We start from the raw sequence: 15,261 nt of genomic DNA on the forward strand, positions 1-15,261 counted from the left end.
TTTCATTTGCTATATTTGGCCCAATTAAAATTGATCGCCGGTCTGTACATGCATCATTTTGCACGTCTTCTCATTTTTTGCTTACTTTTATTTTCTCCCTTTGTCAGGCCTTGAGCCTAAGACAGTAAGTCCATATTATGCACCCCACCCATATTCAGTCTACATACTTTTTACAGTCCGTTACCACACCCGTCTGTTCAACTCTTCCCTTTGTTGCGCACTGTGAACTTCCACCTACATTCATGCCGTCATCTCCAAGGTAGACAGTAGTGGAATGTAACAAAGTATTCACTGATGTACTATACTTTACAATTTTAGCCAGCTGACTTGTTCTTTACTTGAGTATTTCCACTAGATGTTGAAAGGAAATATTGTACTTTTTATTCCACAACATTTATTTGACATCTATGGTTAAGACCAGTTTATAAATTATGTTGTATTGTTTAAGATTTAACTACCCAAATGTATTTAAATCACTTAAATTTAGCTCCTTCTCAACCAGCTACAACATCATGTAACACTGAAAGGGACTATTCTGCTGCATAATGAACTCTTTTACTCTTGTTACTGTAATCACATCTTACTTCCTTAGTGCAATTTTAATGCTGATCTTTTACTTGTAATGGAGTGTTTTTACATTGTGGTATTTTCCTTAGGTAAAGGGTCTGAATTGTTCCACTACTACTAACAATAGATCTCACACTTTTTGCTCTAATCCCACATGAAAATAATGACACAAGATTCAGGTGATAACCTGAGTATTTATTGTTGTTGTTGTTGTTGTTGTTTTTTTTGGCGGGTACCTGTGTTTTCTGAATGGATGCTGGAAAACCCATCCGTTGACTTTTGCATAGGTCTTGCCTGTCAGTGGATGACTGTCCACTTTGGGGATGGAAAAATCAGTACATCACAAAAACCATGCAGAAATAGTGAAAGGCACAATCACCATAGATATCAGATACACCAAATTTTATATGTCTATATATTTCATCTTTATGGGGGGAGGGGTGTACTAATTGAGATGTAACAAGGGCAAAACCCCAAGTGTTTTTAAGCTGCCATCATTTCAGGGCACAACATAAAACATATGAAACTCCCCAGACATTCAACGCCTTTCATTTAAAACATCCTATTGGTGAACAACTGTTCTAATACCTATATAGGGAAATACAAGCATATTCTATTGTATTTTTCTGATACATTTAATTTCATTTTTTAAATATATAAACTATTTGTCTCCTGCCTCATCCTTTCCCTGCCCACATCTCCCATTTTGTATAGGCTCCACATATTGGGTGACCGCTTCCTCTCCCCATTATTGGATGACTTCCACTCTAAAACCACACCTTTCAAAAATCACACAAAACATACTGAGAACACATTTCCTTTTTACATGACACTGGTGAGAAAAGGAAGAAATAGAAATTCAGGAAAACAGGACAGGTTTGCAGCGGCAGAGTTTTCTGTGGTGATCTTTACATTTGTACACACACATCCACCTGTGATCGCTCGTTATTACTCTGTTTTCACTCTGTACGTACCTTTTCTTTTACAACAGGCAAGAAAAATTCAACCTCTGAGACACAATCAGAGCAGTAAACTCCTAGGGTATCAGAGAGATTCCTATGTGTGTGTATGTATGTGTGCATATTAGACTCATCACCTCAGATACATTCTCTCCACTGTTCAATCAACAAGATACATAATAATCATCTTTGAAAACAAAAAAAGGATAATATTCAAAATTATATTATAAATTAACAGAGACATTTATAAGAGTATAGGCAGAAATGAAATAGTTGTGGTATGTGATTCAAGGGAAAATAATTAAATAAATCCTATTTATCTAGATGATCTAAATGAGAAAAGACATTTCCATTTCCCGAACAATCTGAATGAATCCCCGGGCTCTCAAATTGTCTTTTGAACACACCAGTACAGAATGTACTAACATCATGTCATTGTACTGTATCCTCACCAGCTTTCATACAGCAAATGCTGTGCTAAGTGGACCCTCTGGAGGGCAGTGTTTGCCTATGGCACATCAACTCTGAGTCTAGTGCTGCTCGTATGGTGCACCTCAACAAGATGAGACTGACGTTGGGGTCAAAAACACCACTTTTGGCCACTGAGACGCCCTCTTGGTTTGTTAATGAGCACAGAGGTGAGGCAGAGAGAGGATTCTCATCAGTCCCATTGGACACAACATTGTGGACTCAAATCCTGAGAGGCTTTGACATCTAATGAAGCGTTAGAAATTGTTTTGTAATATTTACAAGAGCAATAAACGACCATTATCCATGTTTTTTTGTTTTTTTTAGAGTTTCTAGCATTTAACGTTTCATGTCAGTACATCTTCTCACACACAGTTTGAATCAAAACAAAATGAAAAAAAAATCACAAAAGAAAAACAAAAAGAAAACAAGCACACAGCACACCGCTAAAACTTTGACTCACAAAATGTATGACAGTGCAAACTTACATCCATGTCTCAAATAATTTACAAACATTAGTATACACTTCAGCACCATTTTTTGTTTTTACTATTGTTGTTGAACACATATCAGTAAGCTAGATCTTTAAGTGGACACTGTTAGAGCTGGATGTGCTAACAATAAAGTGACAGACAGTCATGGAGTAGGTGTTAGAAATAAATGTTTCGCACGTCCATAAGCAAGATGTAGGGGGAAGATGTTTGTTGTTGGGCTTTAAGAAGATGTTTACATCCCCCTTTTTTTCCCCCAAACAATTGCATCTTATGAAGTCAGTGACTTCTTTTTTTTTCAGTGAAAGGGACTGATGTGTAAATAGATTGTACGTTCTTTTCGGTGTTCACATGGAAAACATAAGATCGCAGCACACACTGTGGATGAAGGCGACTGATGTGTGCTGGGCACATGACTTAAGTTTACAGACCACACATTTAATGAACACCATGCTGTGTCTGATCCACGGGGAGTGATTTTGAATTTGTCGATTTTAAAAGCCAAATGCGCATTTTCTCTTTGTCTGACAGGAACAGGCTTTTCATTTCTTTGTCTGCTGGAAGCAAGCAGAGAGAGTGACTGTAAAATAATATTAAAATGTACAAGACGAAATGAGAAAAAAACAGTGAAACAAAACAAAATAAAGAGTTACCATCAATACCGCTCTTTACTTACTATAACCTGCCATACCCTGTAACCCAAAAACAAGCCCTGCATCCTTTCATAATCCTTGCCATTAATGATTTAATGGCTGCCCATGACACCCTTCTTTCATCTGCACAAAAAGAGATTGCCTTTAGAAGAGGACTCATCTTCTAAATTTGATTAAAAGAGTCTGATGTTGAATTTTAACTCATTCACAGGCTGTTCTGAGGGTTACATAAAACTTTCCAATGACCATTTCATATGAACCACATTAATTTTAATACTATTTCTTAATACTAGATCTAATTCATCATGTCATTTCTTTTACTCTTTAGTCTGTTTTGCTCATACTCTCACCATCTTCTACTTTCTCTCAGCCACCACAATGGGAGAAGAGAGAAATCTCACATCTTGTGTCCAATGATGAAACAGGTTTCCCCATGTTCCCTTGCGTTTGCACCTTTACTTTGCATGTTGGCAAACCAAACTGCAGAGGAAACAAACGTCAATGTGATCTTCCTCTCACTCTCGTCACACACGGTATATCCTTCCACCTTTTCTGAATAACCATAAAAATATATTATGATAGGATCCCCTTTAATTTAAAAGCACTAAAGACATGATGAGTTGCTTTCGCTGAAAAGATGCAAAGACTTAACTTGTCTCTACCTTGCATTGCTTCCACCAGAAAAGTCTGTTCCTGCATCACAGAGTAAAGTACACTTGATTATATCAATTATCTTCAAATTTAACTAATTTGGGAATGTAACGGTTGAATTCAAAAAGAAAAGATGCCTTGAGGAAAAGTGGAAGAAAGGAGAATATTTTACTAAGATAGGCAAGAAAATTAACAGAGCTAAATTTTTTGTTGTTTTTTAAAGATATTATTATTACTAAGTATAACCTGTGTAAATATTTTGAAGACTTTTTTTTTGTTGTTTGGATACTGCAATGGACAATTAGTATAATAAAGATCTACACAGATCTGCTCAGAGGGCTTGGTTCATAACAGCAGAATGGGGCATAAAACTACCAGGTGGAATCAATTTGTGCATAAACCAAACAACAGAGCTACTGGTCAACTGGTATCTGAATTATTATAAGTGCAGAAACGAAAGCAAATAAGCTGTGTGTGAATATATGTAATCACGTGTGTCTTGGGTGTGTGTCTAATGCCCTCAGAGTAAACAATGCCCCCTGGTTGCTTGGGAGTTTAGTGGCAAAAGTTACGCTTGCTGGGCTGGTGAAGGAAGGTGTTTCTGACGTGGGCTGCGTGGCGAGGGACCTGCTCCCTGGTGCGGTTTTGGCGCTGGATGCGGTTGCGGCCCAGATGGCGCCTCTCGATGCGGGCTTTGCCACGCTGGACCCTGGCTACTTGGGTGACCTTAGCCAGAGCTCCAGCCTGGGCGGCTGCTCCGCGGCTCACCCTGGTGGGCATAGTGCTGCGGGTGGCGGGGGCAGCAGCTGGTTCAGCCACTCTGCTGCAGGGAGAGAGAGACAAGGTGTGATTGTTGTGACAGTCATGCTGTTGCAGATAAACGAGGTGAAGGTGAAATGAAATTTGAATGAAAAGTTTTACTCCTCACCTCACGCTGCTTGCCCGGCTGACAATGCTTTCCTCTCCCACCAAAGACAGGTTGCTGTTGGAGACCATGGACAAGTTGTTCGGGGAGACGTACACGGACATGCTGGGGTGCTCGATGAGCAGGTCCTCCATCGGGCTGGCCTCTGCTGTGGCTCCTTCTGCAGTGAAACAGGGGGGAGGGGTGACAAACCAGCTCTCATCCATGCAGCCTCTCTCTGAGCCTGCCCTACTGTTACCCCCACTGCCCCCACACTCACTCCCAGAGCCAGGGGACATCGACGGGGTGGAGGAGGGCGTGGACAGTCTGGCCCGCCTTGGCAGGGTCACGGGTGTAGTGGCACCCAAGTCTGATGGGTTAGTGCTGGGGCAAGACAGGGGGTCTGATGATGCTACTGCGACTCGTGCTTGACCTTTATGTGTCCTACGGCGCTTGTGAAGCGGGTGGGGAATGGGGGCCGGGCATTCAGTCCTTGTATGTGTGTCCTGATGATGTGATAGGTTACTGTCAGGGAATGACTGTGCAATCAGTGGGGCCGCCTTCTCATCCTCTGCCTGCATCAAGCCGTCAGACTCCTCTGAGCACATGGCAGCGATGAAGTCAGGGATGGGACGGCCAATAAAGACAGGTGGAAGGGGTGGGTGGGTGGGTGGGGTTGCAAAAATGATGCAAATGTTGTAGATTTTCAAAAAAGCCATGCGGGTTGAGGGGGGGCAATTTTAAAGGGATCACATACGCACGCGCACACATACCAGTGTGGAGAATGTAAGGGTGTTTAAAATAATTGGAGGGGAGGAAGAAGAGGGGGTAAGGAAACACAAAACATAAAAGAGTCACATCATTAGTTGTGTTGACCCTCTAAGGTTGTGATTATGTCAGCGACATAATGCTCGACTTGACTCTGCTGTGAGGCACTGTTATGTTGCTTTTTGTGTTTGGTTGGCTTCTGAACAGTCAAAGCAAATTTTCATACTCAGTAACTGCCTTTGTCATGATTGAGATCATAAACAAAGAGGAAGGAGGTGTATCTTCCCAGAGAATCGTGTGTTTCCATCTTCTGGCGGACAACACCTTTTGTTATGGCAGCCACATGGGTGAGCACCGCTGTAGTTGCACCACCACGCCCTGACTGACTCTTCACCCCACCCCATCATTATTTCTACACTTTTAATGTTAGCCAGCATTATAGACATGCAAAAGAGAGCAAATGTATTTCCCAGCTACCTCATGCTTTGAACATAAAACATCATTTGACTATTTCACAGTTTGGTGTAGCCCACCAGCCCCTCCAATCCAACCCTGCGCTCCCTCTGTTCAGACTCACCAGGCAGATTGACGAGCATCCATCCCTCCTCGTCGGCCTCCGTCACGCAGGGTTTGGGTCCCTTCAGCTCGGCAGCCACCTCTTCTACCTCCCCAAACAACAGGTTGCTCAGGCGTTGAAACATGACTACTCTGCTTGTACTATCAGGTGTTGATGACTTGGGTTCTGTCTGTTGTCCACAAAGAAAAAGCTGTAGCTGCCTTTTTGAATTTCTTATTTGTGTTTATATATCGCTTGTTGCTGTTTTATATAATTCTTTGTCTGATCTTTTGTTTCTTTTTTTTTTTTTTTCCACTTGAAGCCCTTTGCTGGATCTCGGTTCAGGAGTGGACAGGCTTCTGTAGTGCAAATGTAAGGTTTCACTTGGTTTGGAGCAAAGGCCTGGAGAGAGAGAGAGGGAGAGAGAGAGGGGGAGAGGATGGTTAGTGGTAATAAGAAGATAACATGCAACACTGTCAACATTATTTTCTTCATCTAAAAAAAAAAGAAAGAAAAGACGGTTATTGGGTTAACTTCCTGGTGCTTAGTCAGAATACATTAGATAGGCAGCATGAGTGAGCAATGTTTGTGGTAAGAGCTTCCTCAAGTCGAAGTTATTTCAAGACATATTACAAGTTGGAACCTTTTTTTGGAAACAAGCCTCGAAGCCTCAAAGCATTTTTATGAGTTGAAATGACAGGTTGACACCAAGGATGTGTCATTGATAACAGAAGCCGTTTGGTTTTAGGTTTCCACACCAACATTGTTGGATAAAGTTTGCATATTGTATTAGCTGGATGAAGCAGCTTGGACGAAGAAACACATTTTCCAGTTTTATTCAAAATAATTGAACAGCTCTTTCCTACAATTTGCATCTTGTGATTTCAACACGGCAGTGCTGATGTATAGTCAGTATATAAAATGATATCACCATTTAAACTTCCGCCTGAAAGCAAATTACCTAAATTGTGAAATACATTGGTGGAGGAATGTGTTTAATGGAGAAAGAAATTTATCAGCAAGTAAGGAGCTGGTGGACAATTGGTGCACTCCCTTCCCCCATGAAATTTAGATAACCAATCAGCAAAGTCTCAGGACAGATGGACAGGCTGGAGAGGAAGAAGAGGAGGAGGTGGAAGGAGGTGAGACAAAGAGCCAGACTCTCACAAAGTCAAACGAATTGTGTGTGCACAGTGTTATAATGCAAAGGAAAGACAGCAACATGGGGACAGAGGGAAAGGCACTGACGGAAATGACAAGTGCCTGACCTAAATGTGAATATGATGATGTAATGTTGAACAGATGTTTGAACAGTCATAGCTTACAAGACAAACCCCTACATGTTCAAAGGCTGAGTTTTATTTACTTAGACTGTGTGAGTGCAAAAGAAGGAATGACTGAAGAGATCACAGAGTGTAAACCTCTGTTTTGACCCTGCAGCCTGATCTGTCCCCAAAAAATACAAATAAATCTCAACTATTTCGCCAGCTATGAGCTATATAAAAGGTGAAACAAAGTGTGTGTCTGACAGAGATTTATACATGGAACAAAGAGTCATGGAAGGAGACATGCATGGATGCTTGTTGGGAAGCTGACACTTTCTGTCCTTATTTGGAGAATCATCATGACAACCAGGAACATAAAGGGAAGAGACAACCTAATTGCAACATACAGTACATGCCCCTGAGATTTCTTGTGTCAGATGGAATAACAGTCATTTTAACAAATATTGTCACTGTGAGAGAGTCTGTTTGCAGGGGCGTATGCTCGAAATAACCAGTGAAATTGAGAGACAAATACCCTGAGTTGTATAAGTCTGTTTTGACTTCATTTTCAGATCATGTTATCAAAGTGACACCCAGTCGGTTAAATAATAATAATAAAATAATAATAATAATAAAAATAATTTTGGAATTTTACATAGAAAATCTAAGAAGATACTATGAACTGAGGTGCTGCAGCCCATCCTCAACACTGAGACTGTTTTTAATGCATTCCCGAACTAACAGAAACTTAAGTCATGAGACCATGACAAATACGTCCAGATAAACAAAACATTTTGTGAGAATCCTGAGGGCTATTTTGCATAAGGTGCAGCAGACATAGAAAAAGCACACAAACTCAACATGGATTACATGCAACACTTTTTCAGAGAGCTTCTTTTTCTATCAGTTTGGTGGCTGTACAAGCTAATTCTGGGCTATCTGACCGGTGTAAATATAGCCACTGATAGTGCCAACAGAGTACAAATAACATCCACTGATATCCCTTATATCCTGGAGAAGAAGGTTCATGAATATATGGCATAGGTTGTGTAGAAGCATTATCTAACAACTACCACACATTAACACTGATGAGTTCCCTCTGAAGTAAAACCTATTAAGCGGCAGAAAGCAGAGGGATAAATGTGGAGCATTCAATTGCAAAGTCAAGACAATGTCGGTGTGATAATATCAGGAAGTCTGGTTGTCTTGTCTTTCTGCTATTCTTTCCTTGTAGACCTATCTTTTGTCCCTCATTTGTCCTTATTTATGTTTATTGTGTTAATTACTGATTTGTGAGTCTGGAACTACAGTATCTTGTGCATATTTTACATATTCATTTACATTCTTATGATGCTTTTTAACATCTCGCCCGGATGACAGATGACAGGTGCAAATTAGCCGTCTAGGCTAACTCTGGTTCATTTTTCCCATTGAGCAGTGAGCACAGGATTACCCCAAGTCCCTGAGAGAGGGAGAGAGCGAGAGAGAGAGAGATTGCCCTGTTGGCCTACTTATGTGTGCCTACGCTTATTTCTTCCATTTATTTATTTATTTTCACTGTTTTCATCCGATCTTTAGACAAAATTCTACAGGCATGAATGCACATCCTGATATCGTTATAGAAAGGATCTATGACATATGAGTCTGTATTTTGACATTGGTCCTTTTAAAAAAAGGTGGGAGGAGCGGAGCGGAGTGGGCGGGGTCTCGCGAAATAAAAACAAGACGCATGAGGCGTCACGCTTACGTCACTGACGCTGAAAGAGAGGCTCCAGTTTATTTGGCGACCGGAGAAAAAAAAAGTCCGACTAGCAAACATAGCGAAAATATAAGATCTTATGACAGTGTTTATGCAACATTTGTGAGTTGTTGTGTCTAATTTGCATTTTGCAACACGAAGCAGAAAACAACCGAATGTGAATGATTGCTATTGTCGACGGTCATCGTCTGGGATTGAATCCTGACATTATGAAAAAAAAATGCTGCTCACAGCGACAATGTTTACATTTCCAATACACAGAGATACCCTGGATTTATGTAGCAAAATAATACATCGACCTCGACCTCACACTGTCGACAGCCGAGAGATGACAAGACTTTCTGTGTAGGGTATCCAGGTTAAACATGAATTATCCGTGTAAGCTCTCCAGCTGAAGGGTCAAAGCAATGACAGTTGTGGCTCAGCGACTCTGCACGAAAAGACATCGACTGGAGAGGCTCACGACAATACAATGAAACTGTTATATTACTGAAAAACATAAGTGACTATATAGCCTATGTATGTGTCCGCCTCCCAGAAAAAAACATCAACATCCGCCATCAATCTGACTCCACATCAGCATTTGGTGCAATTTACAAAACAAGGGCTGCTGGCGTCCTGTAGGATATACACGTATGCAGGCTGGTGTCATTTTTTCGAAATATAGGACGACGAATCGACCTAATTAAACTGTTTGTTTTCAAATCTATTCACGACCTAATAATAGGTCATCTCCAATTCAACCCATGTAATGAGTCAGTGACAGACAAAGCGATGCAATTCCGTCTTAATATATGTTCTATGGTTTCATGATGGCTGATATCTGATGGATATTTTCTGTAGATAAGCTTGTGAGGAATGCAGCAGCTTCACTGGCAAAGACATGTAGTTTGATACCTCTATGAGCACACAGTTTGACACAAAATACAGTAATTATTAAAATGTAAAGCAAAAATAGAGAATATCTTACCTGCCTTTGCAATATTATTCAAGTTGTAAACGAGATCTCACACACAGTAGAAACGACAACAATTCTTAAAGCATAGCTTTAGATAGCCTTTAAGTGAGGTAGTTAAAACACCATTATACAAAAATAAAAGGCTTTCTTCTTAGAAGAAGGGCTTCATGTAAAACTTTTACTCTGAAGTTTTTAGATCATAACATCTGCAGCTTTTTTCAACTCCTCTTCTCCTCTATTTTTTTCCGCTGCAGATTTTGCTTCTGTTTATTGCTGCCTCCAGCTGATCCTCGGATCAGAATGTAGAACGTACAAAACAGCTGATTGTGAGATCACAATACTCCCGGCCCCGCCCCCTGCCCTGCCCACACCAAACAAACCGGCCAATCAGAATTTTACACAAGCCACAAGCTGGGCTTCTAGGTAACAGGGTGGGGGCAGGGCGAGAGGCGCTGTCAACCTGCACCCAGATGGAAATTGTGACTTGAGACTGATCCGTGATCAGCTTCGACTCTCACCATCCGTGCTATGTAAAGTCAGAGCGGGGGGATGGTAAACTGATCCCGGGTCTGTGCTCACATAGCTCCAAATACAGGCCTTCTACAGCACGAAAAGATGAAGATCTGTTGACAGCAAAATTATTAAATTGTCAACTTCGTGCTAAGTGAAATAAATTCAGATACAGGCAGAAGAGCACAGAGATGAAACTTTTGCAACTGACCTGTTACATCACCTACTGACAGACTTTGGACCACAGACAGAGCATGTTTATGTTTGTGTTGTATAAATGTTTCTCTGTGGATTTTTATTTGAAAAGCTAAAACTGCTTAATTTTAATTTTTTTTTTTTAACTTTTTTTTTATCTGTTTATATTTTCAAACCGGTGCTGAATATTGCCAAACATGTCACAGACAACCTGACATCTTTTACATATTCTCCTCTGGTGATAAGGTCATAAACTGTATAATTTCCTGGAACAAATACTGATGCCGACCTTAAATATTCAAATGTTTAAATAGTATCAGTTCACAGAGTAGAAGAGGTTTCCTTGTTCAGTGATGCTGGAGATGTTACTTTAAATTTCATTTGTAAATAAACCTTTTTCCCCTCCCCCTCAACAGCCCTCTTTTCACGCCACAGTGGAGGTGGAGGACCTCCACGTGCCACTCAACCTGTACAAGCCAATCAGATTGGCTTTCTCTGAATGCAGCATTTGAGTAACCAATGAGCTGTGGAGAGTTTTTAAAAAAAAAACCCTGCTGGTCACTTTTGCACTGTGCAGTCAATAGAGCTTTAAGAATACCCACTGCCTTTTATTATTGCAGATTGTGCTTTGAGTGTGTGTGTGTGTGTGTGTTTCTCTAGGTGAAAGATCATCCTGTGTTGTGTTTCTCTGAAGTCTACAGAATATTACACATAATCCTCAAGAGTGGTGTAGCCTATTCTCACAGCTTGCTTGTGTTTATCTTATCTTACTTGCAACTTATAATACAGCAACATAAAACTGAAAAGCAGAATAAAACAGATGTGACAGGATAGATCAAGACACATGCTCATAACTTCCCACAAACAAACAAACAAACAAAAATCCATTTAACAGAATACAAGGAATGCAAATAACAATCACAAATAGATAGGAAGATCAGAAGAGTTTATAAATGATTGGAAAAAATAAAATGTCAACACATGCATATGTGTGTGTACCCACGTGCCAACATTCCTTTTTGTAGAACAAAGAATTCCTTTGGTAAAGAAGGAACATACTGCACTATTAATAGTCTTATCATCAAAAATCTGGCTAGACTGACTGGTTTTCAAGATCATTGATCTGCACCAGTCTGCAAAAAAGTGGACAGATCACCCAGACAGTCCGTGCACATGACCCTGGGGGTTTAGGATTCCTACAGTTTGTCCTCCCTGCCAATTGAAACTCAGCCATCATGATGATATCACTCATATTTAATTTTTACAACTGTTATCCTGTAGTTTAGCCTATATAATGAAAGAAATCTGTATGTGTGTTTGTTTATAATTGTTACAGGAAAAATGCTTTCAATAAAGCTTACATTATTTAACATGTGATGGTAGTCACATGGGTTTGAGATCATAACGCATCTCCTAAATAAGAACTAAATTCAATCTTCAAAAACTTGATTATGTATTTACCTCGTCATATAAGATATTTTCTACGTTTTTGTCTGACATGCTCTTTGTTTGTACCTTCTGACAGAAGGAACAATTTATTTATAGATTTTATTTATAGCGATAACAGAGTGTCTACAGTAAGGTCTAATGTCTGCTATTTACTACCTGGAACTTTCATTAAAGTACAGTTCCTCATTGGGATTAACAGAGACTCTTTGTGTGCAGCATACTGCGGCATTTCACTGTGAACCTGAAATGTTTTGCTCATCGCAATCAGTTTATGTCATCATATGTTTTATAACACGTGAATGTGCAAGTGAGTAACCAGGCCCTGCTGTGGGTCTGGATGTCTTGGCATGTCAGACGAAAACAAATGAACCACTCCTAACAGGGTTGTGTCTCATACACATTTCTTTTTAATCTACTCTTTCCTGCCAGACTTTGTCCTGTCATTACCACACTGACGAGAGACGAGACGACAGCAAGAGTCCAGCACAGTATGAGCTTTCTAAAGGCAGGATGATAAGGTTTCGGCCTATACAGTTACCAGGTGCTAGGCAGCTCACGCAGATACACACACACGCACACGCACACACACGCACACGCGCGCACACACACACACACACACACACACACACACACACACACACACACACACACACACACACACATTCACCCTGCAGTGATGATGATATCCAAACCCTGGTAACATGGTGAACACAAACATTTAGCAAGAACAGTTTGTGCATCTGCGCTTGTGTTAATGTTTGTGCTCTGAAACTAATCAGAAGAAGTCACAGGCCTGGCAGAACTTGTTAGATCGTGTCTTTGTAGCATGTATTTCCATGTCAGCAACCAATCATGTACAATAAATACAAGTCAAGACATCTTTTAATGGATGTGATCCCGACCACATCATTCACAAATAATTGGGGCTTGAATGCCACTGCTCAAGGACTAGAAAGAAGTTATAGTTTTTCCTTCACTGAAGTTGCCTGGCTTCACAGGATTCCCGTAGTTTCCAAAGCCGGTTGGAGAAATAGGTGAGAGGTCACAGCAGTTTCTCCCTCTCCCTCTCCCTGTGTGTGTCCACGTTCATGAATGTGACATGAAGCTCTTGTTTAACAGCATGCCTGTCCTTGCCCCGGCTGACACAGCTAACTCCGGCATGTGCGTAAAATGCAGAGGGCTTTCAACCAATCAAGCCTTGCGCAGTGAACACTGCTATTTTGTTTGTGTCTGTTTGTTTGTTGCCGTTAAAAGACCAAGGTGTGGCGATGGCCAGGTTGACTCAGAAGTCCAGCATGTTGTGGTGTGTGTTGACGCCTGTTCGTGAGAGGCCATTTATGAGCTCAGCCCGTCCTTGAGGGGAGACAAAACAGATCCTGATGGGACATGGTGTGTGTAGGCGACAACATTAATACTCATTGTTTACTTGAGTTTCTGTATTTCATCATCAGACAAGAAGAACTGCATCTAGAGAAAAACTGAAAACACGGAAAGGAAAAACATAGTAAAGGTATGTTAACTCATCTCCCTCATTTGGGATTCATGTCATGTCAGCTAACCAGCATTATTTAGTTGATGAAATACAACAAATCACATTTAAAGCCCATGAACTTCAAAACAGTGTCAAATGTGCGTCACTTATTTTTTTATTGATTTTGAACCAAAAGACCATCTTTTTTTAGGTCGTTTGACTCCACCTTCCTATGTAGCTTTCACTTTTGGTGCCTCTCTCCTCTCAGGCCTCTCTGCCCCTGCACGGCTGGCTGCTGGCAGATGATAAGGCGGCAGCCCCAGAAGATACTGGGCCAGACTTTGCTCCCTGTGTTACCACTACAGTGCTGCCAGCAGCAGTGTAAATGACCTGCATATGACACAGTGGGACTGTCCAAGTTGCAGATCTCTGCACATCAGGAGAAGTAGGATAATCATTTAAAGGAATAATTTTATATTTTGGGAAATACACTTACTTGCTTTTTTGCAAAGCCAGTTGAGAATAATGATATCAGTCTCAAATCTGTGCATAAGCTATGAAAATAATAAAAAGGAAGTGGCCCATGTAACATTTATTCAGCATGATTTGATTATTATTACTCATGCATTAATGTGTAAGCAGAATTTACTGCAAATAGTGAGTATTTTCATTATGTATTAATCTCCTGACTATTTTGTTGATAAATCAGTTGCTTATTTGGTTTGTAAAAACTCAGAGAATAGTGAGAAAAGCCATCACAATTACCCAGAGCTCACAGTGAAACCTCCACAGGGCTTGTTTTGCCCAACCAGTAGTCTAAACTTCAAGATTAATGTAATTATTTAAAGGAAAAGCAGCAAATTACCACATCAAGACACTGAAATGAAAAATTTGGCATTTTTGTAACATAAAAAAATAACTTAAAAGATTATTTCCCAAAACGTAAAATTATTCCATTTAAACACAGGTTAAGGGATCTCTATCTGCATCTACATCAAAATCTACAAAATCCACACTTTGATATTTTATGTAAAAGACAGTGGCAAACGAGAACATGCAAAATATCAAGATTTATGTAAATGTCTCACATGGGAATATGGAAAAACATCTGTAGAAAGTTCAATAGTTGATTCCAGCTGGTGTTGCCAAATATGATCCTTTAATGCTCTAACCCTTTGATATTTGGTCCAAATGTGTTTATATGCAGTGTGTGTGTGTGTGTATGTGTGTGTGTGTGTGTGTGTGAGAGAGAGAGAGAGGGAGAGACAGTGGTGGAAAATGACAAATTACAATTACACATTACGATGGACTATTTGTACTTTGCTTGAGTATCTCTTTGATGTTACTTTATATTTCCACAACATTTAAAGGGAAAATATTTTACTTTTTACTTCAGTTAGTTACTAATTACATTAGAAATTTCACATACAAAACATACTGTCAGGGTTTTTGCGAGGTAAGTAGGACCCAAATGCAGCTAACACATGGGAGACGGTGCAGGCAGGTTTATTAAACAAAAATCCAAAATCCAAACATGAACATGGCATGAACGTGACATGAACAGACGTGAACAGACGTGAACAAACCCGGAACTGAAAAGGGACGAACCGACACAGACAAAGGGGAGCACAAGGACT

The 15,261-nt window shown here is 40.3% G+C and overlaps 1 protein-coding gene and 1 long non-coding RNA gene across 6 annotated transcripts; one reads left to right on the top strand and one right to left on the bottom strand.

Moving 5' to 3' along the window:
• Nucleotides 1-741: 741 nt before the first annotated feature.
• Nucleotides 742-10,306, bottom strand: tp53inp2b (tumor protein p53 inducible nuclear protein 2b). Of its 5 annotated transcripts, XM_023425097.2 has the most exons (5): nt 10,012-10,304; nt 6,039-6,419; nt 4,974-5,291; nt 4,718-4,874; nt 742-4,612 (listed from the first exon to the last, which is right to left on the bottom strand). In XM_023425097.2, the coding sequence occupies exons 2-5, from the start codon at nt 6,160-6,162 to the stop codon at nt 4,345-4,347; spliced, it is 867 nt and encodes a 288-aa protein (XP_023280865.1). In that variant the 5' UTR covers nt 6,163-6,419; nt 10,012-10,304; the 3' UTR covers nt 742-4,344. The 5 variants fall into 5 exon arrangements, with proteins under 5 accessions (XP_023280865.1, XP_087035112.1, XP_087035111.1 ...); XM_087178986.1 differs by having other exon boundaries at nt 742-4,609; nt 4,718-5,291; nt 10,012-10,306; XM_087178985.1 differs by having other exon boundaries at nt 4,718-5,291; nt 10,016-10,305.
• Nucleotides 10,307-13,389: 3,083 nt separating this feature from the next.
• LOC147818015 (uncharacterized) lies at nt 13,390-14,942 on the top strand. The gene is made up of 2 exons (XR_015438396.1): nt 13,390-13,663; nt 13,893-14,942. It is a non-coding gene; the product is annotated as an uncharacterized LOC147818015 (long non-coding RNA).
• The last annotated feature ends 319 nt before the right edge of the window (nt 14,943-15,261 follow it).

Source organism: Seriola lalandi, unplaced genomic scaffold (genome assembly GCF_002814215.2).
Source record: "Seriola lalandi dorsalis isolate HSWRI2012SDOR001 ecotype SW California unplaced genomic scaffold, Sedor1 jcf7180002054767, whole genome shotgun sequence".
NCBI lineage: Eukaryota > Metazoa > Chordata > Actinopteri > Carangiformes > Carangidae > Seriola > Seriola lalandi.